Source organism: Egretta garzetta, unplaced genomic scaffold, assembly GCF_000687185.1.
Source record: "Egretta garzetta isolate BGI_Z169 unplaced genomic scaffold, ASM68718v1 scaffold430, whole genome shotgun sequence".
Lineage (NCBI taxonomy): Eukaryota > Metazoa > Chordata > Aves > Pelecaniformes > Ardeidae > Egretta > Egretta garzetta.
The window spans coordinates 716,290-739,631 of NW_009258267.1; the positions used below are offsets into that span (position 1 = coordinate 716,290).

The following is a 23,342-nucleotide window of genomic DNA, read 5'->3' on the forward strand; positions in this document are numbered from 1 at the left end:
CCTGCTGAAGTTTGTTTCAAGGTTATGAAGAGGACAATGGCGACAGCAGTAAGGAATTATGGCCTTAGTCTTGTTTCAAGATAAGCTGCACATTTTCCTATTGGAGTTTGGACTACTCATTCATCCATAGAAATGTGTTCCTTTAACACAACTTTAAAATTTTGATGTTACAAATGTAATCTTTAAATGTATTGTATTGTTCTTGTAGAACTTTGCTCTGCTTATTTTTATTGGAGGACAGGATTATACTTCTTCAGCATTTTCAGTGCCTTTATGTTTTAGGTGTATGTGAAGATTAACAAAGAAGCAGAAGATGAAACCACAAAAAAGCTGGCTAAGGATTTCTTCAGAAAACTGGAAGAACATGATGAGCAGACATTGTCACTTTGGAAACAATTTAGAGACTTCAGTATTGAGGAATACATCCGGATTTATAAGGTACAAATCATCCACTGCTCCTTCTGTGTTGTAGGTAAAATGGTCTCTTTTTATCTGTTGCTCCATCAATCTAATTGACAGTGCACAGCACCTTTTCATCCAACTGACTTAGGAACAGAGATTGCTGTAATGTTGTCAATTCATTGCCTTTCCAGTAAACTTTACAGTATTGTGGGAGAGATGTTTCTAAATATGCCAGGTTATGACCCATTCTGTTTGGAAAAAGCACAGTAGTTGATTTAACATCCAAGCAGACCATCACTTTAGTTGCTGGCAGCCTAGATAATGTTTTGTTTAATGGAGTCTGTGTAATTGACCATTTGACTAATTATCCCTTCTCAGAAGCCCTGAAGCTAGGAGTATGGTGCTAGGCAACAAAGCAAATCAGTATTAGGTAAATACTGTTCAGTTTTTGCTTTATCTTTGAAGTTAGCAGCAACCTGCTAAATTTAACAATTTCCAGGTAATAAATTTTATTAGGAGATAACTCTGTTTTCACACTTCCAATCTAACGTTATAATGTGGAGTTGTCGGAGTTGCATATTAAATTGAGTGTAAGTAATTAAAGCAGCAAGAGTTTACAACAGTAATCAGAGCATAAGTTACCTGCAGGTTGAGTTGAGCTAATATACAGCCATCTGTTGCACACTGTAATCTCAAGAATGGAGCTGGTGTCTGCTGTTTTGTGGGAGATGTTTGTGCCACTGACCACAAAATTAATCTTACGAATTTGGGAAACGGGAGTGAGATAATCTTCTGTTGCTAATCCAGTCTCTTGGTATTAATACTATGTAATCTTACTCAAGAGTCCATCTGAAAACCAGCTAGTGTTTTTCTTTCCCACATTCTTGCAATGAAATTCTGGAATGTGTGCCCAGTTTTGATGGGCTTAGACATTTTTCTCTAACTCACAGCTCCAAAGAATTTGTGACTCATTTTATACCACTTCCTTCTTCTAGTATTATTCTCTACTTAAAATTGCACTTTTCCATCTCCTTCCTCTTGGTGTATTTGTAAAAAATGGTCATGTCCTCTTTTATCCTTGATTGTGAAGTTAAAAGAGGAGTGACCTGCCCCTTCCTCAGTAATCCAGATAAGCTGGCCATGCTTTAATTTCTTCCCTGGAACATATCACTGGATTCATGCCAAGCACTCTAAGTTAAGATCTCTTAAGTGAGACACAGCCTTGATAATTCTAGTGGAAAGCTGACCCATTAAGGTAGGTGGGTATTGGGCTGCGTATGCAGCTGCATCATGATGGTCACTCATCAGTGATCACGTGATAACTGGTACAGCTAGGTCTTTCTCTCCCAATTCCATTTCAAACTAATAAGTATTGAGCTGATGGACCAACAGCTTTGTTGCCCTCAGTTAAAAACCTTGTCTTTTGTACCGTTACAGTTTAACTGGTTTTGACAGTTAAGGTCAACCTATCTCTCCTAGGCGTACCCTCAACCTTCCTAGTCATGGTGATTTCTGTGTGTTCAGTGGCATTTGTGAGCAGCTCCTGCTTTTTTTTTTTTTTTTTTAATTTCTTTTGGCATCCTTTTAAATAGGATTGGTTTCAAGTCCAAGTAATTTCTCTGCAGTCCACTGGTTTTGCCTCCAGCATAGCAAGTTAGAGACCTACCTCAGATATTTTTGTACTAATTGCTCTCTTCAGTTTACTCCTTATTTCTTATTAACATTATACCCAATACTGTATTAAACTCGGGGAGATTAATTCTAATGCAGAAATTGATTAAATCAAAATCCAAACATCCTTTCCTTTTAAGTGACATTTCCTGGAATAAATCTTCCTATCACAACAACCCCATGCAGTGCTACAGGCTCGGGGAAGAGCGATCAAAGCGTGAGGTGTCTCTGATCACATTGCTACAATAAATACAGTATTGCAATATTTGCTTAGGCATAGTTTTGAAAGCAGCTCTAAAACTTAAAAAATGACACATCTAAAGCATAATAGATTGCTCTTTCTAGATTCTGCCAGAGTAAAGCTGTTTTGATGTCACTGGATTTAAGCCCTAGAGCGGAGGCACAAGACATCCCTGACACAAGTCTTACAAGGAATGGCTGAGGGAGCTGGGGCTGTTTAGCCTGGAGAAGAGGAGGCTGAGAGGAGACCTTATTGTCCTCTACAGCTGCCTGACAGGAGGCTGTAGCGAGGTGGGGGTCGGCCTCTTCTCCCTGGTAATGGGCGATAGGATGAGGGGAAATGGTCTGAAGTTGCACCAGGGCAGGTTTAGGTTGGACATCAGGAAAAACTTCTTCACAGAAAGGGTTGTCAGGCTCTGGAATGGGCTGCCCAGGGAGGTGGTCGAGTCCCCATTCCTGGAGGTATTTATAAGACGGGTAGAGGAGGTGCTTAGGGACATGGTTTAGTGGTGGGATGGCAGGGTTAGGTTAGTGGTTGGACTTGATGATGTTAAAGGTCTTTCCCAATCTAAAAGATTTTATGATTCTATCTGACCTGTGACACAAACCTATTATCTGACTTAATTTGAAGAAACGATTAGCCTCAATCTAACAATGTTTCCCTTCTTTTATATTCTTGGAACTTTTCAGCGTCTAGGAGTGCACTTTGATGAATATTCTGGAGAATCATTTTACCAAGAGAAGTCGCAGGAAGTTCTAAAGTTGTTGGAGGATAAAGGACTCCTTCAGAAAACAATGTATGAACTCATTGTTCAATCTATTGGTATAGTTCACTTAATAACTCAGTTGCATTTCAAATTAAATATTATTAGCAAGGTGTGTACGTCATCTAAAGGGAAGAGTTTTCTTTAGATGGTTTTGGTAGCTGTTCTAATAGAAGGCCAATGGGATTTGTGCAATCACAGCTAAAAATTAAGTTTGCCTTTTCTTGTTGCTATCACAGAAACCTGACTGTGGCAAATTAGGTACAGTGACAGTGTTCAACTCCTAAGGGCCTTTTAGGCTATTAATTAGTTTGGTAGCTGCAGATTTAGATGAGATCCTTGCCTTGATATGCTGCCTGGCTGAACTGGGACAGAAGCTGCAGTCATGGAATGCACATGGGCAGGCGGCTCCCTGGCATCAGCAGTGGTGACAACAAACTTAGAGGAGTGGTCTTCAGAAAGGCTTAAAGGATACAGTCATTCAAAGAAAAGAATGAGATTGTCTGGAGTGAGGGAGGGTTCTCTGGCAAGAGGCCTTCATTTTGAGACCTCCTATCTTACCTGAACTTTACCTGTATTTTGGATCTGGCTTGCAGTTACTTCAGTGTTTTCTTGCAACTTACAGAGAAGGGACAGGAATTGTGGATGTTTCAGAAAAGAAAGACCTCTCATCATTTTCCACTGTCATGCGTAGTGATGGGACATCGCTTTACCTAACAAGGCAAGTAAGCCCATCTATGTTTCTTACCATTTATTTTGCCAGTAAACTTTTGTACATGATTGCATTTGTAACTGATAGTACAGATTTTGAAGCTTTTTATTTCTGGGATGGATCATCTTGATGAATGAAAAATTGTAACTAAACCTAGCAATGTAACTATGATGGGATGAAAATAAAACAGCTGCTTTTAAATACTTCCCCTTAAGCAGTCTGTTAGTAAATCTCTTTCCATAAATCATAATACTTTCTTCAGCTACTGATTTTGAAAACAAAGCTGGGATCTACTTCATCTAATAGATACTTGCCGAATAATGGAGATTTTAGAAAGACCTTTGCTTAAAATGTTTACTGGCAGTGTGATGCAAAAAAAAAAATGGCTTGCTGTGCCATGTTTTCACTGACTCAGTGGACCACCAGCACTGTACCGTATTTTATCACTGTTTTCCTGCCTTCTCATCAGTATCCTAAAATTCCTCTTGGGTATTTTAATATGGAAGCCTTAACAGTTGCTTTGTGCCAGTAATGTAAATAAATCAGATGTCTAGCCCTCAGGGTAAACTGTCTACAGCTTTTCAGGACAAGGATATTAGAGAGATGCTGCAGTCAATCCTCCACGTTGGGGAGCTACTGAATCCTGTAGCCGAGACAGAGGCAAGGGTGCCACAGCTCCGTGCCCACGGGCCCCACCAGTAGTGAGGCTGAGCAGCTGTTGCCAGCAGGCACACAGACACAGACGCATGTGTACATAGAGCCAGCCAAACAGGGCAACACAGAAAAAAAAACCACTCTGTGCTCAGACAGCACGAATGGCTTCATTTTGGTCCCCTCTGGGCTGATCAGGGTGAAGGTCTAATAGTGTGAATCAGTATACATGTGTATGTGTGTGTATATATATATATATACACACATGTATGCATGTGGTACATATTATCTACATAAGCAATATACATATGTGTTATATGCATAAAGCATGTATACACAACGTGGACCTCTCCAGTAGCTGAGCTCAGTCTGCCCATTAGCTGGCCCCTGGGATCCCCAGGTCTCCTCACTTGCTGGCACCTGGGCACACGAGCCCCCACAGCCCGTAGCCCTACTCCAGCTGCTGGTACAGACACAGCAGATCCCTCCAGTAATTGGGCTTAGACATGCAGTCCATCTAGCCACGGGCCCTGGATCCTCACTCTCCCCTGTTGCCTCCTACGTAGAGAGATGCATGTACCCAGGCAGGTCTCTCAGTTAAACCCCAGGCCCCATGGTCTCTCCAACAGTTGGCCTGGACCCCCTGATACTGACAGTACAGACTTTTCTGGGTGCCTCATCTTTGAAAGACACACACGTACCTGGCTCCCAGGGCACTTCACCTACTTGCTGGCTAGTTCAGCTTGATATTTGCCGTCAGTCACATGTGGATGTGTGTGTTCTCACTCCAGTTATTGGCAGCAGAGACACCTTGGCCCCTGTAACCCATGGTGAGACTCCAGTTGCTATCACTTGATTTGACTTCAGTTGCTGGCACCACAGATGGATGGCCTCCCCCAGGAAAAGTTTGAAATGGAGTTTAATGAGAAGACAGGACAGACTGTGGTGGTCAGGTGCAGGGTACAACTGGACAAACATACTAACCAGTGATCGGTTTACAAGCCACCTGCCCCTTTTATCATCTCCCTCTCTTTTCCCATCTTTGGTTCCTCCCCTAAGCATCCCATAATAAGTCTTCTACAGTTGCAAAATGCTATTCCCTTGCAGTCTATGTCCCTTAGGCAATAACCTCCCTCAGTCAGAAGGTGGTCCAGAGAGCTGCTCCTGGTGACCTCTCAGGTGGCTTTCAGACTGGGGCATGGGGCCGGTGGCTGTCCTGTGACAGCCCTGGGAGGGGCTTGAGCAAATGTTTCTCTGTACTACCCTGTGTGTGTGAATGTGAGCTTTTTATCATAGAACCTAACGCTGAGCACTGGGTTAGTTTTCCATGAGAGGGTTTTTCCTCTCAGGTCTCCCGGTTGATTGATTGTCCCAATTGGCAGACAGAGACCAGACTTACTCTGTGCATAAGAACTGTTTCCTCAGTAATTTTCATAACTAGTGGTTTAAAGAAACATTTCAAACACATGTTGTGAACAAAGTATACATGTCCTCTTTTATGTGTAAGGCAAACATGGATCTTTCTAATCTGGCAGTCCTCTGCCCTCCATAAGAGTAGATATTTTCCCAAGAGGCAAATAATGAGGTATGTTTGAGTGAAAGTCCAAATAGTTTCTCAATATCTCTTTCAGAGATCTTGCTGCTGCTATAGACCGAATGAATAAGCATAGCTGGGATACTATGATTTATGTGGTAAGTCATTCTAGATTTACCAAATACTTTTGAGCCTGACTCTTGCCAATAATCCAGGGGGCCTCTTGTTCCCAGTGTGACTTTGGCACATGGTATTTTTGGCAGTAAAATAGATGCCCTTACTGCCCAGCAACTGTGCCTCAATGTGGCAGTGTTTCTTAGTTCCCTTTCAGTTGACCCCTGGAACAGCTGACAAATCAGCTCTGGAGTTTTTCTCTGTTTTATAAATTCATTGCAATTAATTTTAAAGGAACTTTTACTCAATTAACATTGTATTATCTATATAAATGTTGTAATTAATATTTAAACAAGTCAGAAAAAGTTGTTAGTGTTATAAGGGGTTGTAAAATGTTAATTTAGAAATTAATGTTCTAAAATGAATCTAAGTCTACTCTGAAGTCCTGATATCTTACCCGAAATGTAAATTTTTACAGCTTTGAACAGTGCCTTGGTTTCATTATGTAGCAATCGCACATAAAGTACTGCTTAATCAATCTGGAACAGTTGTAGACAGGGATTCTTTCTATGTTTTTTGGTTTGATTATTTTGCTCTTTAACAAGTCCAGCCATATCAGTAATAAATAACATGATTCTCTCCTCATTTGGGTGAAACTTTTTTTACTTTACTATTACCAAGGACATATCACATGATGCTATTAAATTTTCTTTTTCCCAGATTTAGAAAAAAAAAATAAAATCTTAAACCCCATGTTCTATTATGTGAAGTCAATTAATGACCCATGGAAAAAATCTGCAGGTTTCTGGCATGTTCTTTGTGATGTGTTTGGTAATGCCCCTAGGTCTCTGGTGCAACTCTTTCACAAGCCAATATAATGTTACAAATACCATGATTCAGGGGAGGAGGGGAGATCAGTAAGCATAAAATTAAATACCCAGATAGTTTATAGTTAAGTCACATTCCTCCTTTTATTTTCAGGAAGTTTCCACTAACTTGTCATTCCCACAGGTGCTCATAGAATGGGGGTGGGGGGTTTGTTCTGCTTTTTGGGGGGGAGGTTACCTCTACTGACTGGAACAAAGTAGATTCACTGGCATCAAGGAGCAGTGTGATTGCACAAGTGCAATGTGTTAGGAGTTAAGGAAGCTTCCTGCCTAGTTCATGTGGGTAGGTAATTATTTGTATTTTTCATACCGTGTGGTAGTAGGGACTGAGGGAGAAGGAACAATTAGAAAGAAAATAACTGGGTGGGTATTTTGCACAAATTAGGATGGGGGCTGAATGTTAAGCTAATGGAGTGCGCGAGTACAGCAGTAGTAGTCTTGAGCTGAGTGGTTGCTCATGGCTGAACTCCAGTAACTGTTCACTTCCTTGCCTGGGCCTCTTTGATCTACTCCTAGTCCAAACAGCCAGGCAGCAAAGCCAGGACTGCGGCGTGATCGATGTGACTGTTGTAATCAACGTCTCATTCAAGTTGGAAACTAGAGATTAGCCCGTCTAGTCCTGTTCTCTCAACCTTGCTAAGCTTGCATAGGTTTTGGGTAACATGGTTAGTATTTCTGTTATTTCTGGGGGCTGAGAAAGTGGGTCATAAAATGAGAGGGGGATAACATGAACTATTAAGAGAGTTTGCGGGACAGATAGCCTGATGAAGGAACTGCCAGCTGGGCTGAGTTTTGCTGCTGTTCTGTGGCAGTGCTTTGTGGTGGGTTAGGACTTTACTCACTGTTACCAGAGACAGGAGGGCTTCATGGCTTTAAGTGAGAACACTGATGATTTTAGTCTGTAATTATTAAATACAAATGTATTTCAGAATCCTGATCTTGTTACAAGAAAATTATTTAGAGGGTCTTGAGTCTTATTTTGTAAGATCATCTTGCTTTCATCAGATCAACTTGTTCAAAAGAAGATTAAATTCATTTATTAGTTGTAATGCTGTAAATCAGTGCATTCACCAATTTATATTTTAAAAACCCTACTTACTTCATAAAAATGCAGTGATATGAGCAAAATATTCAAAACATTTTTAAATGCGTGACATGTATTATTAAAGAGGTGCTAAGATTCCGTCCAATGTTGCATTCAAAACAGGAGATGAACACTTTTTTAGAAGAAGAATTAGGTATAATCCACACTGTCAGGCTGCAAGCTTCTCCCTTAAGGCTAACCACATAGATTACATTTGGACATGTATAATTTGGGGGCCTGTAAGGAAAAAAAAAACCCTGCCATTCTTCATAATATGAATCTTCTTTTTGAGCATTTGTGTTATTGTTGCCATGCTATGAAACTGTGAAGAAAAAAAAAAAAAGTAGTTTTATGAAATGCTAGTGTCTGCAGGCTCATCTTTTTTAACTTACTTACACATCCATGTTTCGAGTATTACTTTTAGGCAGAGATGAAGTTGTGTGGTACTCCTAGTAATTATTTCCATCCTTCTTAACAAATTTGGTTTTCATGCAATTTTAATTATGTGGATTGTTCAAGCATAACAAACACTCATTGTTATGCTTCTTACAGTATCACACAGCATCCCAAAAACATAGGAGTTGATGCTTAGTTTTCAGGTGGCAAGCTGAAACCTGGAATTCAGCTTGTACTGCCTGATAGGTATTCTTGTCTTGGGCTCTCTTTTCATGTTCTTACTTCCATGGGAGTTTAAAGGATTATTTAAAAACCTACTAGATTATTATTAGATTATTTTCTGTTAATGATTTTTAAATGCTCTTCTGTGTGCCATTTCTATAGATGTTGGTCAAGACAAGTAATTACAAAACTAAGTCAGCTTTTAGTTTAGTTTTAGCTGAAAATTCTGCTCTCTGAATAGTCGCGAAGAAGCAATGAAGTTCAGAAGGCTTGGAGTCTCTTGTCAGCGAGTATTTTCACGATTTGTCACAATGTCTACTCACAAAAGACTGCCATCCTTCAAAGAGGCTTTGAAATGCTGTGATTGTGTTCCAGGTGGTGAGGGACACGCTGTTGTGCACAGCAAACCAAAACCCGTTTCTGTCATAGAACGTGTAATCTCTTGTAAAAACAGGAGAACAGAGATTAACTCAGACCTAGAGCGAAGTAGAGGAAACAGTGAGGCAGTGTTTGCCAAGTACAGTGAGCTGGCCTTGATCTAAACTTTATAATTGCGAGATCTTTTAGTGAGAGAGATCTGGCTTTGTAACAGGTGCAGAGAGCTTCTGTTGCACATAAGGTGTTTGGAAAAGAGCTTGGAAGGCCGTGTTTGAAATTACGACCGCCACTGGTCCATTTATCAGCCTTGCTTGTGAGTCTGCACAGAGAGAGGTGATGCATAGGAGCGGAGCAGGTTATGAGGAACTGTGAAAGAGGAGGCAGGTGCTTGAGGCTTGATACAGTGGTGGAGTTCAGAAAAAAAAAAAAAAGCAGATAAGCACTTCACTTCCTGCTCACTCCCTGTCTTGGAACACCAAACAAATAAGGAAGTAGTGGATATTTGGTTATCACTGCAGTGTTTTTTATGGAGGGATAAAGGAGTCTTTGAGTGATGTAGTTAAAACAACTAGGTATGAAAGTGAGCTTTGTAGCAATAGCTGTAGCTAGAAACACAAAGATCATCGTTAGACACAAAGAAACTCTCTTAAGTCATAGGAGAGAGTCTTTGGAAGTGGAAGAGAGGACAAGGTGCATCGTTAATATGAAAATGTGATCAGGTATACTTCTTCTTTTAATTATGCACCTAACTTACGATGTAAAGCCCCACAAGTCACGCTGGAGACAAAAGAAACTGCTGGGTTGTAGAGGCAGGGAGCTTAAAGAGGTGTACTCTTTCTAAGACAAAGCAACCTTAAAGTTCGGTGATGTAAAACATGGGAATATAACAAGAGCAGCAAGGTTCTGAAGTGAAAAGGGAGGCATTTTGTTTGATGGGCAGCTCACAGATTATGTGAAACTAAAGACCATGAAGGTTTCATTTCAGTTCATGGCTTTGCCTTCATGACCTAGGAATAATCATTTTGAAAACACAGATTACTTTTTCTGAAAAGATGCAAAATCCCATTGCCATGTAGATTCCTGCTGTTACATTTTACAAGTCTTGCCTGTCTTCATAGGTGTTAATTCTGCTTTTGCAGTGACTTACTGGCACAGTATCCATGGTGGTGTGTGTTTGTGTGTTAAAAGCTAATCCTTATCAACCTTGGGAGTGTTTTCTAATACGCACCAATTCTTTTCCATAGACAGATAAAAGTCAAAGTAATCACTTTCAACATTTGTTCCAAATATTGAAGCTCATGGGTTATGACTGGGCAGAAAGGTATGTATTTATGAATCTTATTATATACCTTTTTTATGTTATTATATACGGTTTTTCTTCTTTTTTTTTTTTCTTTTTTTAAGCCTGGGTAATATGTACATTGGAATTTCAGTGGAGTGCACTTTTGAAGAGAATCTCCTGATTGTGTCTGCTTGCCACCACACTGTAGCACATCATGTAGGCATTTTGGATGAAACTAAGCTACAAGATCTGCTGCTGGTGTGCAACTAATGAACTCCAGCGTGAAAGCAGACGTTTGGCCTGTAAGACCCAACTAATGCTAGTCCTATAAGGAAGAAAAAATAAGAAAACAAAACCCCCACAATTGTGTGCAATGTGGGCCTCGGGTCCTTGGCACCAACCTTTTCACTCTATACCTCTGCTCCTGCTGCTGTGTGTTACTGGAGAAGGGAGACATTGCCACGTGTTCAGGATGTGAAAAAGAGCTCTGTCTCTCATTTAACAGGTCTTTCATAACTGCTAAATGTAAAAGTGGGAAAAAGGGAAACAATCTTGCAGAGACTTTATGGCATAGGTTCTGGGATATTGTGTGGCCACATAGTAAATGATTACTTCTTGAAGTATGGTATTTTAGCAGAGGTCTGAATCTGAGTTTGAATCATGCTTTAAGCTTGAAATGCCTATTGCAGGAAAATGTATCCCCACTGTTAGTCATTGTAATTACCAATCCTGTTAGCAGTCTGAGCAAAGGTCAGTAATGGATCTGCAGACTAAATCACATCCCTCTCTGACAGACTGCATGTCTTTTGTGGTTAAATATGGGATTTTAGCCTTCACAAATATTAGTTTGCCTCTTTTCACAGTGCTTAAAGTTGCACTAGAATTACCTTACGGGTCCAGAATAATGCTTGGGATTATTGTGAGCAGAAGCAATGAATGTTTTATTATTAGCAATGATTAATTACACTTTTAGTTTAATGTGGCCACAATGGAATTATTATAACTCCCTTTCTAATGTTATTAACAGATCTATGTTGCCACAGTAATTTGATCTGTCTACATCCTGCTTCTCCTCAATTTATTGCAATTTATTGAATTGAGTCCTCTGTACTAAAGCTAGTAGCAAGAGAGGTTCCCAAGAGCACGCAAATGACCAGGTTATCATAATTCTGATCATAATTTTCCCATTATGTAATAAGTATGGAGCTTTGGTTGCTGAAATGAGAGCTACTGATTATATCACCAAGCTTCCCACGTTGGAGCGCTGTTTATTCAGCTGTCATTGCTGTTTCCTGGTATGAATCCAGCTCTGAACAAACACTGCAAACGTTTCTCTTGATTAAAATGTAATTTTAGGTCCTGCTGCTTTTCAACACAGGTGCCAGCATGTGTCTTTTGGTCTAGTTCAAGGGATGAAGACTCGGAGAGGAGAAGTAATTTTCCTGGAAGATGTTTTAAATGAAGTCCGCTCAAGGATGTTACAAAACATGGCTTCCGCAAAAAGTTAGCTATTTCAGGTCTTACTAATTTCTTTTGATGTTCTGTGTTGATCAAAAAGGGTGTCATCTTTTCTACCTGTCAATTTTCCCTGCATTAGACTAATCACAGTGATATGCCCTGATCTGTGCATTTTCTGTGTCTCCTATAATATAAACAATGATAAAATAATTCTTTGCAACTCTGTGAACTTCCTTAAATTACAGATTTGCAAGTTTTAACATTCAGTGAAATTGTTTCATCATGTTTTTGCACTGGGAAGGAAGTACCAGCCTTTGGGAGACAACAGCTGTTTTTTTTTCTGGAGGGACAAACTAGTCACTAGTGGGGTTGGGGCTGGAGTTCAGGGACCAGTCAGATTTCATCCAAAGGAGGATTTGGAGCTCTGATGGTTTTCTCTGGCAAGATTGACTGTAGCTTGTCTGCAACTACTGCTTTGTCATCCTCCCAGCCTCATGACTGTTTCCAGAGTCCCCAGGAGGTCACAGCTCTGCAGCAGAATCTGCTGAAAGGGGATGTTTGCCTGCACCTTGGGCTGTGGCTCTGGAGCTGTTTCCTCTTGACGCAGTAAAGACTCAAGCAGTTCCCAGTGAAATGCTGCCCCCTCTTGTGCTTTCTGGAGTGAAGTGCCAAACTGAACCAATGAACTGAACAGGTTTAGTGTGCACCTTCCTTGCTCTGCCTCCTCAGCTTTTTTAATCCAGATAATTTTGCTTGTGGAGTGGACAAGGAGAAGGGGAGGCAGGCAGAAAGATGGAACGGTGACCCTCAATTCAGACCAGTTTTACTAGTGAGAGGAATGGAATTTGGAGCTTCAGTTTAAAGGTCAGTATCATAGCTGAGTGCAAAGCAAACTTATTTGTATGTTGGACTGAACTGACGCATCAGAGGCACAGACCAACAGTCCATTGCACAAGCAGTAGGCAGAAGAAGAGCTAAAAGTAGTAATGTGTTCAGATGGCACTGCAGCATTCCCTAGAGCTTATCCATTAGATCCTAAATCCTACCTCTGCTTCCAGAAATTTTTCCCCTTATGTTTGAATTCCTGCCTTACTTCCCCTGTCTTAAATTAGAAATCGTAAATGCCTGACTCATAGCAATCTCTTCAATGTTTGAAAAGTGTTTGGGTACACAGTGGAAGATACTACAAACTTGTGTGTGGCATCAAAATGCATCACTGTCATTGAGAAGATTTTGGGAGCTGAGCATCTAACAGCCAATGCTAGCTTTAAAAACCTTACCTGTGTGGAGCTAGAGCTGGTTAGTTAAATACCTTTCTATAAACTCTTCCTTTGCTATTAACTCTACACAGTTCCTCTGCTATTTAAGTTTCCATTATTGGCATCCTTTTTCTTTCTGCTCATCTCAGTGAATCCTACAGTCCACGTAAATCCTCTCTATAATGTCTATTATTGTCTTTGCTTCTTAGATAGCTTTGTGTATCATCAAGCATCTAAACAAAAGCCTGAATTCTGAGACAGTTGTTCTGTTTTGGAAAACAAATCTCAGTTATGAAATGTAATAATACAATCTAAACATACTTGTCTTTGTGAATGACTAGACAGTCTGAGACTTCTCAGAGCTATGAACTATCCCCACACTTCAAGCTTAATCCTTTCTGAATTTTGTTAACACCAAAAGTATGAGTAGAGTGAGCTACTCAAAGTTGTCTCAGTTGGCTTTGCTGACCTGGCACAAAGGAATAGCAAAGCAAAAGACAGAAATTTAAGTGTACTAAAACTGTACTTCAAAACTGTTTCAGCTTAAGTGGTGCCTTCAGAAAACAGCTGAATTCTCCATATTCTGCTGTTAGTGGGAAATCAGCTGGGACAGGAAATCATAAGCTGAACTTTGCAAATTTAATAGAATACATATACCACAATCAAAAACAATCACTTGGCCCTTGCTAAAGTGGAACAGATTTGCCATGTAAAAGATTATGATAAGAATCTTCCTTTCTCTTCAGTAGAGACAATAGGAAGAGGGAGACCCTGGTAGAGCACACTGTGATCTGAGTTTAAAAATAGAAAGCGTTATGTATGTCGAAAGCATCGCCTTTTTACTAGGCAAGGTTCTGGGTCCAAACACAAGTAACTGATTTCCCAGAAGATACAGCATCTGAAGTGCTGTTATGTAGGCAAGTTTACTGTACCTCTGATGAACTGGAACACCAGCTTGCCCTAAGAACGTCCCTGTGAGACAGGGGATGGAACAGGCCCTTTGGTGAATTTCTGTACACAACAGCATGCTGCTTATCTGCTGAAAACTATCACTTGAGTTGTGAAAAAGCTGGGAACAACTTTGCAGGCATGTCTCTGCAGCTGTTGTGAGGACATTCTCTCTTAGACTCTTCCAGATTAATTAGGTTTTGTAATGATAGACTTAAGTTCAGTCTATTTAGTTAGAGGAGCTTTGGAGCTGTTCTTGTTATGTCTACCCAGAGAGAAGGGCAAATCGTGTGTAACTAATCTGGTGGCCTTCTATGATGGAGTGACTACATCAGTGGACAAGGGAAGAGCTACGGATGTCATCTACCTGGACTGCTGTGGGCCTTCAACATGGTCCCCCACAACATTCTTACCTCTAAACTGGAGAGATATGGATTTAATGGATGGACTGTTAGATGGATAAGGAATTGGCTGGATGGCCATGTCCAAAGAGTTATATGTCAGTGGCTCAATGTCCAAGGTGGAAACCAGTAACAAATGGTGTCCCTCAAGGGTCCATACTGGGACCAATGCTATTTAGTATCTTCATCAGCAACATGGACAGGACGATGGAGCGCACCCTCAGCAAGTTTGCAGATGGCACCAGGCTGAGTGGTGCAGTTGATTCACTTGAGGGACAGGATGCCATCCAGAGGGACCTGGACAGGCTTGAGGAGTGGGCGTGTGTGAACCTCATGGAGTTCAATAAGACCAAGTGCAAGGTCCTGCACCTGGGTCAGGGCAATCACCAGTATCACTACAGATGGGATGAAGGGATTGATTGAGAGCAGCCCTGCCAAGAGGGACTTGGGGGTATTGGTGAATGAAGAATTTGACATCAGCCGGCAACGTGCACTTGCAGCCCTGAAAGCCAACCGTACCCTGGGCTGCATCAAAACAAGCCTGGCCAGCAGGTTGAGGGAGGTGATTCTGCCCCTGTACTCTGCTCTGGTGAGACCCCACCTGGAATACTGCATCCAGCTCTGGGGCCCTCAGCACAGGAAAGACACGGACCTGTTGGAGCGGGTCCAGAGGAGGGCCATGAAAATGCTCAGAGGGATGGCACACCTCTCCTATGAGGACAGGCTGAGGTAGTTGGGCTTGTTCAGCCTGGAGAAGAGAAGGCTCCGGGGAGATGTTATTATTGCAGCCTTTCATTATATAAAGGGAGCTTACAGGAAAGACAGAGAAAGACTTATTTACCAGGTCGTGTAGTGGCAGGACAGGACAAGGGTCAATAGTTTTAAACTGAAACAGAGCAGGTTTAGATTGGAAGGAAGAAATTTTTTACTATGAGGGTGGTGAGACGCTAGAACAGGTTGCCCAGAGCCATTGTGCGTGCCGCATCCCTGGAAGTGTTCAAGGCCAGGTTGGATGGGGCTTTGAGTAACCTGGTCCAGTGGAAGGTGTCCTGGCCCATGTCAGTGGGGTTGGACTGGATAAACTTTAAAGGTCCCTTCCAACCCAAACCATTCTGTGATTCTCTCTGTTCAGATTCTTTGAGTATAATCAGTTTAGATATCTACAGTGGGTGGTGTGAATACTCCCTAAATGTACATCTGAATGCTCCACTAGCCATTGGAACGATTTTTCTTTGACTATTTATGCCTCCATATCATTTGGAGGTTTTTTATCAGTTTTTAAACAAAATCTGAATTTCCCCGTTATTCTCTTCCTGATCTTAGAGATTGGCTGTCTGAATTGTAAAGAGGAATTCAGTGTAGTCTATCTAGCCTGTTGTAACGAACTCTTCTCACCTTAAAGTCTGTGTTACGCACACTAGGGGAAGTGGAAAAAAGCCCATCTGAAACGGCTGTATCTCAACTTTTAAGCAAGATTTATATGCTGGACTTCTTGCTGTATGCATCCTGACAATTTCTAGTTCACATTTTTAGAAGATGCTGTAGTATTGGCATCTCCAAGTCTGGGCAAGGGAGTTGTTATGCTACTGTGGACTTACAATTTCTTTTTCTGTTTCTCCTCAGCAACCAAAGAGATAGAAGACCCTGTGGAGACAGCAGAGAAAGTTGGTCTTGCAGCACTAATAATTCAGGTGAGTCTGAGCTGCCTCCCGAGGTGTTTGCGTCTTCTGTGAGGAGTTAAAAATTGAGATGGAGGGCCATATCTAGGTGACGTTAATTTGTTGTTCCAGGACTTCCGGGGCCTTCTGTCTTCCGATTATCAGTTTAGCTGGGATCGAGCTCTTCAAAGTCGTGGAGATACAGGCGTGTTCTTGCAGTACACCCATGCCAGACTCCATAGGTGAGAGGAGCGTTTGTATGCAGAAGTACAGTTTGACATGTATTTTAACCTTACAAACTTCTGGCTTTGTTAAGTAGTAGTATTAACTCCTTCCCTAAATATGACACATGTTCACTTTTTCAGCAGAGGTGTGGATTTACGATGGCAATCATTGAGGCTTCCCAGAAGAGCAAGCCAATTAAAATGAAATTTCCACAGGGCTGAGTAAACTGTCCATGTAGTGTCTCAGTTCTAGGAACAGCCTCTCTGTGTGGTTGGTGTCAGTGATATAGAACGATGGCCCTAGGATTAAGGAAACTCATGTAAAAACCAAAATTCCTGTACTTGTAAAACGTACCAAATCATGGAATTCAGATGGTTTTGGCTACCACTGTAACTGGTGGGTTTTTTTAACATTCTGTTATTTCCCACTGTTTGTAACCAAGGTTAAAAGCAGACCCCTTCCTGTTGACTCAGGTCAAACACCTGACGTTTGTTTATTTTAAAAGAATTTCAGAAGAGTCCAGTCTGAAGGGTTTTACCAATTATAGTGATCTGTCGTAGCATTTTTAATGCAGACATCGATATGTATTTTCATAAAAGCATGTAAGATACCTTCCTGGATCAGGCCAAAGGTCTGTACCAGACTGGTGTTCTGTCTGAGGCAATGGTAATAGGAGATGGTATTCAGGGACAGCATGCAAGCCTGATCCCTTTCTGTAGTCTATTCCTCTTATACTCCCTTATCATCTGGGTATTGTTAGTACTAGGGTACCATTACTAGGGCACCATTACTAGGGTATCTGCTACCTCCCTAGTCCTTTTAGCATCAGCTTCTGGACCTGTTGTCCATGCATATCTCTAATCGTGTTGATACTGAATGGCTAGCACAAATCTTAATTTTTCTGTCTTGGGTTGAAGTCCGCTAGTCTGTCTCAGTGTTCCATTCAGCTTAAGCAAAAGATATCTGACCATTTTTTAATTAAAAAGACAAATTACTGTTTTTCTTGTTCAGCTTTGCTAACCCGAGTTTTTCTTCCACCACTTGTTTTTCATTCTTACGTTTTAGTTTAGAACAGATGCATGGGAATGAGCAGCTAACGGACGTTAATGTGGCCTGCTTGCAAGAGCCAGATGCCATCTCTGTTCTTCAGCATCTTCTCAGGTTTGTCTAGTTTTCTTTCCAAATACCAGTTCCCTTAAGATAAACTTCTGGATTTGCTGCCAGCCTGTTGAGCTGGCACAGACTGCACGATCATAAGAGAAAAATGGCTATTTCAGGCAGTAGCTTGCCTTCTTGGGTCATACTAACTGCAACAGTAGCCCTCACTTGAAATCTTCATGGACTTTAGAAGCCATATGAGGCAAAAAGCAGTATTTGGAACATACTCTGAGTACATGAGCCTCTTAATTATTTCTTGTCTTCACAAAAATATGCTAAGCTCTATATAAATATTAGCTGCAGATTTGCTTGGTCCCACTAGTTCTGTTTTTGTCATGTGGGAAAGGGGAGAGGAAGTGCTCCTGGGTGAGGTGAAATGGAGTATGTGCATGCACATTCAGTAGCTCAGCATCCTTCAGAGCTACTGAACGTGCACAACTAATACCTGTTAATAGCAGTCATGTTCTTTGTTTGTTCAGTCTTAAAGTTGAGCGGTTTCTGTTTTCATTATTTATCAGCATGTAATTAAAATATGGAGACAAGGGAGTTGTCCATGTTGTGCAGTCTGTGATGGAGTTGGAAGTAATTGAGGCTTTCAGAATTCCTGGTGAGAGCTCCTATATACTGCGTTGCAGAAAGTTAACTCCTTTGGCCACACTAAGGCCTTCTTGAGGGCATCTGTTTAAAATTTGGACTTCCAAAAGTCATGCCAGAGTCCCAGGTGGCTCCTTCCAGCCCACAGCTGTAGATTACAGAGTCCTTCCATTAACTGTAATTGCCTCAAGAGGTCTGCCTGCAGTTTATCGCATGCTGTGTGCTCTCCTGAGAAACAGCAAGACCAGCCAGCATTCTAAATACCAGTAGTGTCATATTTATCCAGTGCAATTGTATTCCACAGAAAACTCCTGGGGCATTTCTTGGTTTTTATCAGATTAGTGTATAGCTGCCTGTCTTATGTGTGAAAACTGACAGGGTTGATGTATTTCAGGTTGATTTGCAGGGATCACTGCATCCCAGACGTGCATCTATTTTCAAACAGAGATCGTTGCTCTACTGCAGGGCTCCCATTTTTATAGAGCTTCAGGTCTACTTATTGCAAAGGCCTTTGAGTCTGGCCAAGCACCATATGGAATCTGTATGAAACATCTCCCAGGGCCTTTACTTCCAGCAGAAAGCAGTATTTAGGTTATCCATTAGACCAGGTACTCAGTGGCTAACAAACTCACGCTTAAATAACCCATGATTTCAGCAGTAACAATGACTGTTCAGTCCTCCTTTTGAGTTGCCATGAGTAGATTCTTGAAAAATTTCCATGATACACCCTCCTGACTTGCCACAAGCCCACTTCCCATGGGTCTGATTTTGCTGTTTGAAAAGCTACCAAACATTTCCCCTTAAAATTAGCTGACGAGTTCTGAGTACCATTAACTTTGCAGACTGAAGGTAGCGTGTATATCGCTGCAGAAGTGGACTGACTTAACTGATAAAATAATTTAACAAGTTGTTGTAGGCCAGCGCTGAAATGGCAGCTTCATGAAGCAACAAAAATTGGGATCAAAAGAGAGCCCTGTTATTTGGTACCAACTTTGTTGCTTCTTGAAGCTTTATTAATGGCTGTTTGATGGGCCTTGTTAAGTTAATAGTAATTTTTCTATACCTACGCCGCTGTCTCTGAGGGGCCAACAGCTGCTGGTCTTTAAGCTGTCCCTGAGACGATGCAGAGGTTCCCTTGATCTTGTCTCTCTCGTGTCTCTTGCACGGTGGTGTAAAGGCAGCGACCTTCCCTCTTTGAGCAGTGGCCACCCGGGGTGCCCTGGCTGAGGTGAGCTGCTGAATGCGCCTCTAAGAGATGTTTTTGTAGCTTCCCCGCCCAGGGCATGGGGAGCACTCCCTCCCTGGTGCTGTAGCTCCTACGTGACCACTGAGCCCTCGTTGTCAGAGCTCACTCCTCAGTTCTCCTGCAGCTTGCCTTCAAAGGAGGAAGATCCCAGGGAAGTTCAGCTTGGGCATCCTGGCGGGGATGGGCCTGGGAGCTGAGCAAAGACCAGGAAGTCCGATCCCCGCTTTGAATCTGAAACCTGTTCATCCCCAGAGGTGTTGGTAACTTCTTGCAGGCTGTGAGAAAGAGGATGTGCGCAAAGTGGACAGCAGAACACATGAAGAAAAAAACAATGGATCTCCATGACCCTGCCTGTATTATCTGGTTTAATAGACTTACATAAGTTGATTTTATTCCAGGATTATGTAAACCCACTTTGTTTTTGTCTTTTCTAATGTTACAAGAGTCCCTTTAGCTACTTAAAATTCTAAGCTGCATTTACTAAAGGCAACATCCCCTAAGGGACTATTTTGACTGCCTTGGTTATTTAGTACATGTTTTTTGCTCCTAGGAACTTACAATTAGTGCTGAAATGTAAAACCAGACATAATGTTCCAGGAGCAAATATAGCTCTTGTGTTCTCTTTGCTATAGCCTGACTCTCTGAGGCAGTGTTTGCGTGATGAGGAGCAGAAGCAATCTCCTTCAATAATAAGTGAACGAGGAAGAAATAATCAATTGTATGCTAATTGTGTGGCTTAGGTCTGGTTCAGAAGATAATTTTTGTTAATTCTGCAGCAGTGGTTGTGTGTGTGTTCCAACTTAAGCAAGTCTGATGAGCCTTGTATCTGAGCACGCCTTCCTACCACTTTAACACCAGAGAACCCTTTTCTTTCTTCACAGGTATGATGAGGTCCTATATAGATCTTCTCAGGATCTGCAACCCAAGCACATCGTCAGCTACCTCCTCATGCTTAGGTAAGGTGATTGCTGATACTGGCATCTATCTCCAGTAAGGACAGGTCTTCCTGAGCTGGCTCTGCAGCCTTCGCATCTGCACTGCTTTGCAGAGTAAAAATAGTGGGAAGATGTAAATTTCTGAGACAGTTTCTTGGGAGCAGGAAAGGTATAAAGTAGGATAGCGAATAATATAATAAACAGTAGAGATCGAGGTTGGAACCAGGAACAAAGGAGCCAGGAGCCTCCTCTGAAACTTAACTGCTTTTAAGCAAAAAGAATCGCTTGGCTGTAACCCAGTGTCTGAACCCAAAACCATGCTGGACTAATCATATCTTACAGTGCAGATCTGAGCTGACGATACGTTCTCAAATTTCAGCATTTCAGCTAGGAAATTTTGTCCAAACCCCTTTTAACCACTGCTCTCGGCCTATGTGTTGAGATGGACAAAGCATATTATTACAGTAAGTCATACTGCCTATGTGACCTCCATAGGGAGGGTCCCCACAAGGACCCGTCTGATTTAACAGCACAGTAAAACACTGGAGTAGACTTGCTGGAGGCAGCTGTAGAGCCTGCGTGTGGGAAAGCTTTAACAAGTTAAGGAAAATTGTACAAGGAATCGTGCACCTTGGGAATGACAGGACAGGCTCTCTAGGATCTTTCCAGATCAGTTTGTTCTGGGGTTTTTTTTTAGTGGGGGGGACGGGGAGAGGGGGAAGTGGAGAGATTGCTTTGGGGTTATTTTATGAGCATTCAGTTCAGTTGTTGATGGCGTGCCCTGACAACGTGCAGGCAGGCTACAGAAACCTCAGCCAGGTAGAAGAGGCTGTTGGAGACAAGTCTCTGGCACGCTGCAGTTCTGCTGCTTTCTGCCGTCCGTAGCATGGCTCCTGCCAAGAGACTTGCTCATTCTCACTGCCTTTTCCATTTCAGCCACCTTGCAGCCGTGGCACATAAAACCCTTCCTGTGAAAGGCAGCGCCCCTGAACTAGCCCAGGTACGGCACAGCGTTGCTACGTGGCGGGAGTCTGTGTAGGGCATCCCAGAGGAATGATCCCGTAGGGCTTTGCCAACCCAGCTGCGTAACCACTTGGGTGAACACGCACCCTGCCGGGCCCTGAGCCAACAGGCAGGCTCTCCTGTGGGCGGCACTGCTTCGAGAAGGCAGGGGTTCCTGTTGGCAGCTCCGCCTTCTGGAAAGGGCTGCTCTGCCTGATCTTCCCAAAAAAGGATGCTCCTGAAGGGAAGGGCAGCTGCTCCAAACCCAGTCAAACCCCTTTCCTTCTGAACTTTTTAAAAGTAAACATTTGAGCATTTAACAGGCTGGTTAATGCCTGATGATTTCCTTTAGTGGTTATGTGGGAAGACAGAGAATTAGGAGATAAATGAATCTGTCTCCTCCCTCTTGCCACCTCCACATCCCCAGTTGTCCATATTGCCTTTCTGGCTAAAGCACGGAGGCTGACAGCTGTTAGTGTGCGGTTCCAAATACATGCATGTTATTTTCTACTCATTTCCCAGGGAATGTTTGATCCCTTCTCTGCTCAGTAAATGATACGCTAATTACACTACCTTTCTTATTTTCTCTCTCCTCTATTTCGAAAGCAATTCCCTATCTGATTTTGGTAGGAAATCACATTTAAGTGTTGAGCTGTGTTGGGGGGCGAGGGAAGTCCAGTGGAATCGATGGAGCTGCACTCTCTATTTGAGCTTAGATGCTGTAGGTATGCCTGCCCTTGAAGATGGACTAAGACAGTCCAAGCTATGAGGAAAATTTCAGTTCCTTATCTTGTAAAAAAAAAAAAAATCAAAAAAACTTCTAAATATCTTACAATGTGATGGCTTTCAAGAACTATTTTTGCTTGGAGCAGGGGTGATAGAGCCCTTCCCAAAGAGCCAGCTGTGTAACAGCTGAGGCATTGACAAGGAAGGGCAACATTTTCAAAGCAGCCCATAGTTGCTTGACAGCCTCTAACCCAGGCAGAGTGAGAGGAGGGATTCCCGCAGCATCCTCAGGCTGTAACAGCGTGTAGTGCGTGAAACATTTTCATTTTTTAGTCATGGCAGCTCTTTCGCAGGCGTCTCCTCTGGTCACTGCCCCAAGGGTAGTACCAGGCGGGGCTGGACACCCCTATCCAGCTTCCTGTTGCTGGTGACACTGCAATGGGCTGTCAGCAACAGCGGGTGTGAATTCTTCCAGCATCAGCGTGTTACTCAGTACTGGGCTTATGTGTATATGCGAATCCCAGCGCCCTGCGTAGGGCCAGAGGGCGCACGCAGTGTTCTCACCTCTGGCAGGCTGCTCCTAACTGCTGTCCTGAGAACTTTAGGACAAGAGGAAGTGGCCTCAAGTTGCGCCAGGGCAGGTTTAGGTTGGACATTAGGAAATATTTCTTCACTGAAAGGGTTGTTAAGCATTGGAACGGTCAAGTCCCCATGCCTGGAGGTATTTAAAAGGTGGGTAGACGAGGTGCTTAGGGGCATGGTTTAGTGGTGGGATGGCAGGGTTAGGTTAACAGTTGGGCTTGATCTTAAAGGTCTTTTCCAACCTAAATGATTCTGTGATTCTAACTATGTCCAATTCTGCATCAATACCCCAAGCTGACAGCTGTTCTTGTTTCCCAGGCGAGGCTCTGTCTCTTTCAAGCTGCACGCTCAGTTCTAGCCAACGGAATGAAACTTCTTGGTATTACACCTGTAACTCGAATGTAACGAGGCTGTACGCAATGTAAAGTCACATCTATTAGTAAAAGGTTTTTTTAATTTTACCTAAACCCTGGCCTGTGTGTCACTGTGAATGCAGCCTGGAAGCTGCCTGCTCCCCCGTACCGCCTGCAGAAGAGCACGCGCGGCCCAGCCACTACTCCCAGGCGGGTGGTAGGTGAGTGTATGTGAGCCTACAGCCTACCTGCTACTTCCCGTAAAAGAGAACTGCTCTGTATTTGCCATGTAAACATCACATCCTGGTGGCAGAGGAGGCAGTAGTAACTGTGCTCCCCTTCTGCGGTCGCCATTGTGTACTCAGGCCTGGCGGCACCCCAGCTACACCTGCGCTGTACGTGCTAACACAGGGACTCGGCCACGCCAGAGAATTTTTCTCCTGGGTGTTGTACCGCCCTC

General features: G+C 42.5%; 1 protein-coding gene across 4 annotated transcripts in view; it reads left to right on the plus strand.

The window, feature by feature from the left end:
- The window catches only part of RARS2 (arginyl-tRNA synthetase 2, mitochondrial), a 37,806-nt gene extending 14,819 nt beyond the window's left edge, over nucleotides 1-22,987 (plus strand). Inside the window, exons 9-20 of one of the 4 annotated variants that reach the window (XM_009648763.2) lie at nucleotides 283-438; nucleotides 3,004-3,110; nucleotides 3,703-3,798; nucleotides 6,072-6,132; nucleotides 10,300-10,376; nucleotides 11,716-11,840; nucleotides 16,027-16,094; nucleotides 16,194-16,303; nucleotides 17,352-17,447; nucleotides 20,166-20,240; nucleotides 21,156-21,219; nucleotides 22,848-22,986. In XM_009648763.2, coding sequence (XP_009647058.1) covers nucleotides 283-438; nucleotides 3,004-3,110; nucleotides 3,703-3,798; nucleotides 6,072-6,132; nucleotides 10,300-10,376; nucleotides 11,716-11,840; nucleotides 16,027-16,094; nucleotides 16,194-16,303; nucleotides 17,352-17,447; nucleotides 20,166-20,240; nucleotides 21,156-21,219; nucleotides 22,848-22,934 — 1,122 coding nt within the window. In that variant the 3' untranslated portion in view covers nucleotides 22,935-22,986. Of the gene's footprint in view, nucleotides 1-282; nucleotides 439-3,003; nucleotides 3,111-3,702; nucleotides 3,799-6,071; nucleotides 6,133-10,299; nucleotides 10,377-11,715; nucleotides 11,841-16,026; nucleotides 16,095-16,193; nucleotides 16,304-17,351; nucleotides 17,448-20,165; nucleotides 20,241-21,155; nucleotides 21,220-22,847 lie in introns of those variants that run through there. The other 3 variants (XM_035888660.1, XM_035888651.1, XR_004841183.1) reach the window with 3 other exon arrangements.
- The last annotated feature ends 355 nt before the right edge of the window (nucleotides 22,988-23,342 follow it).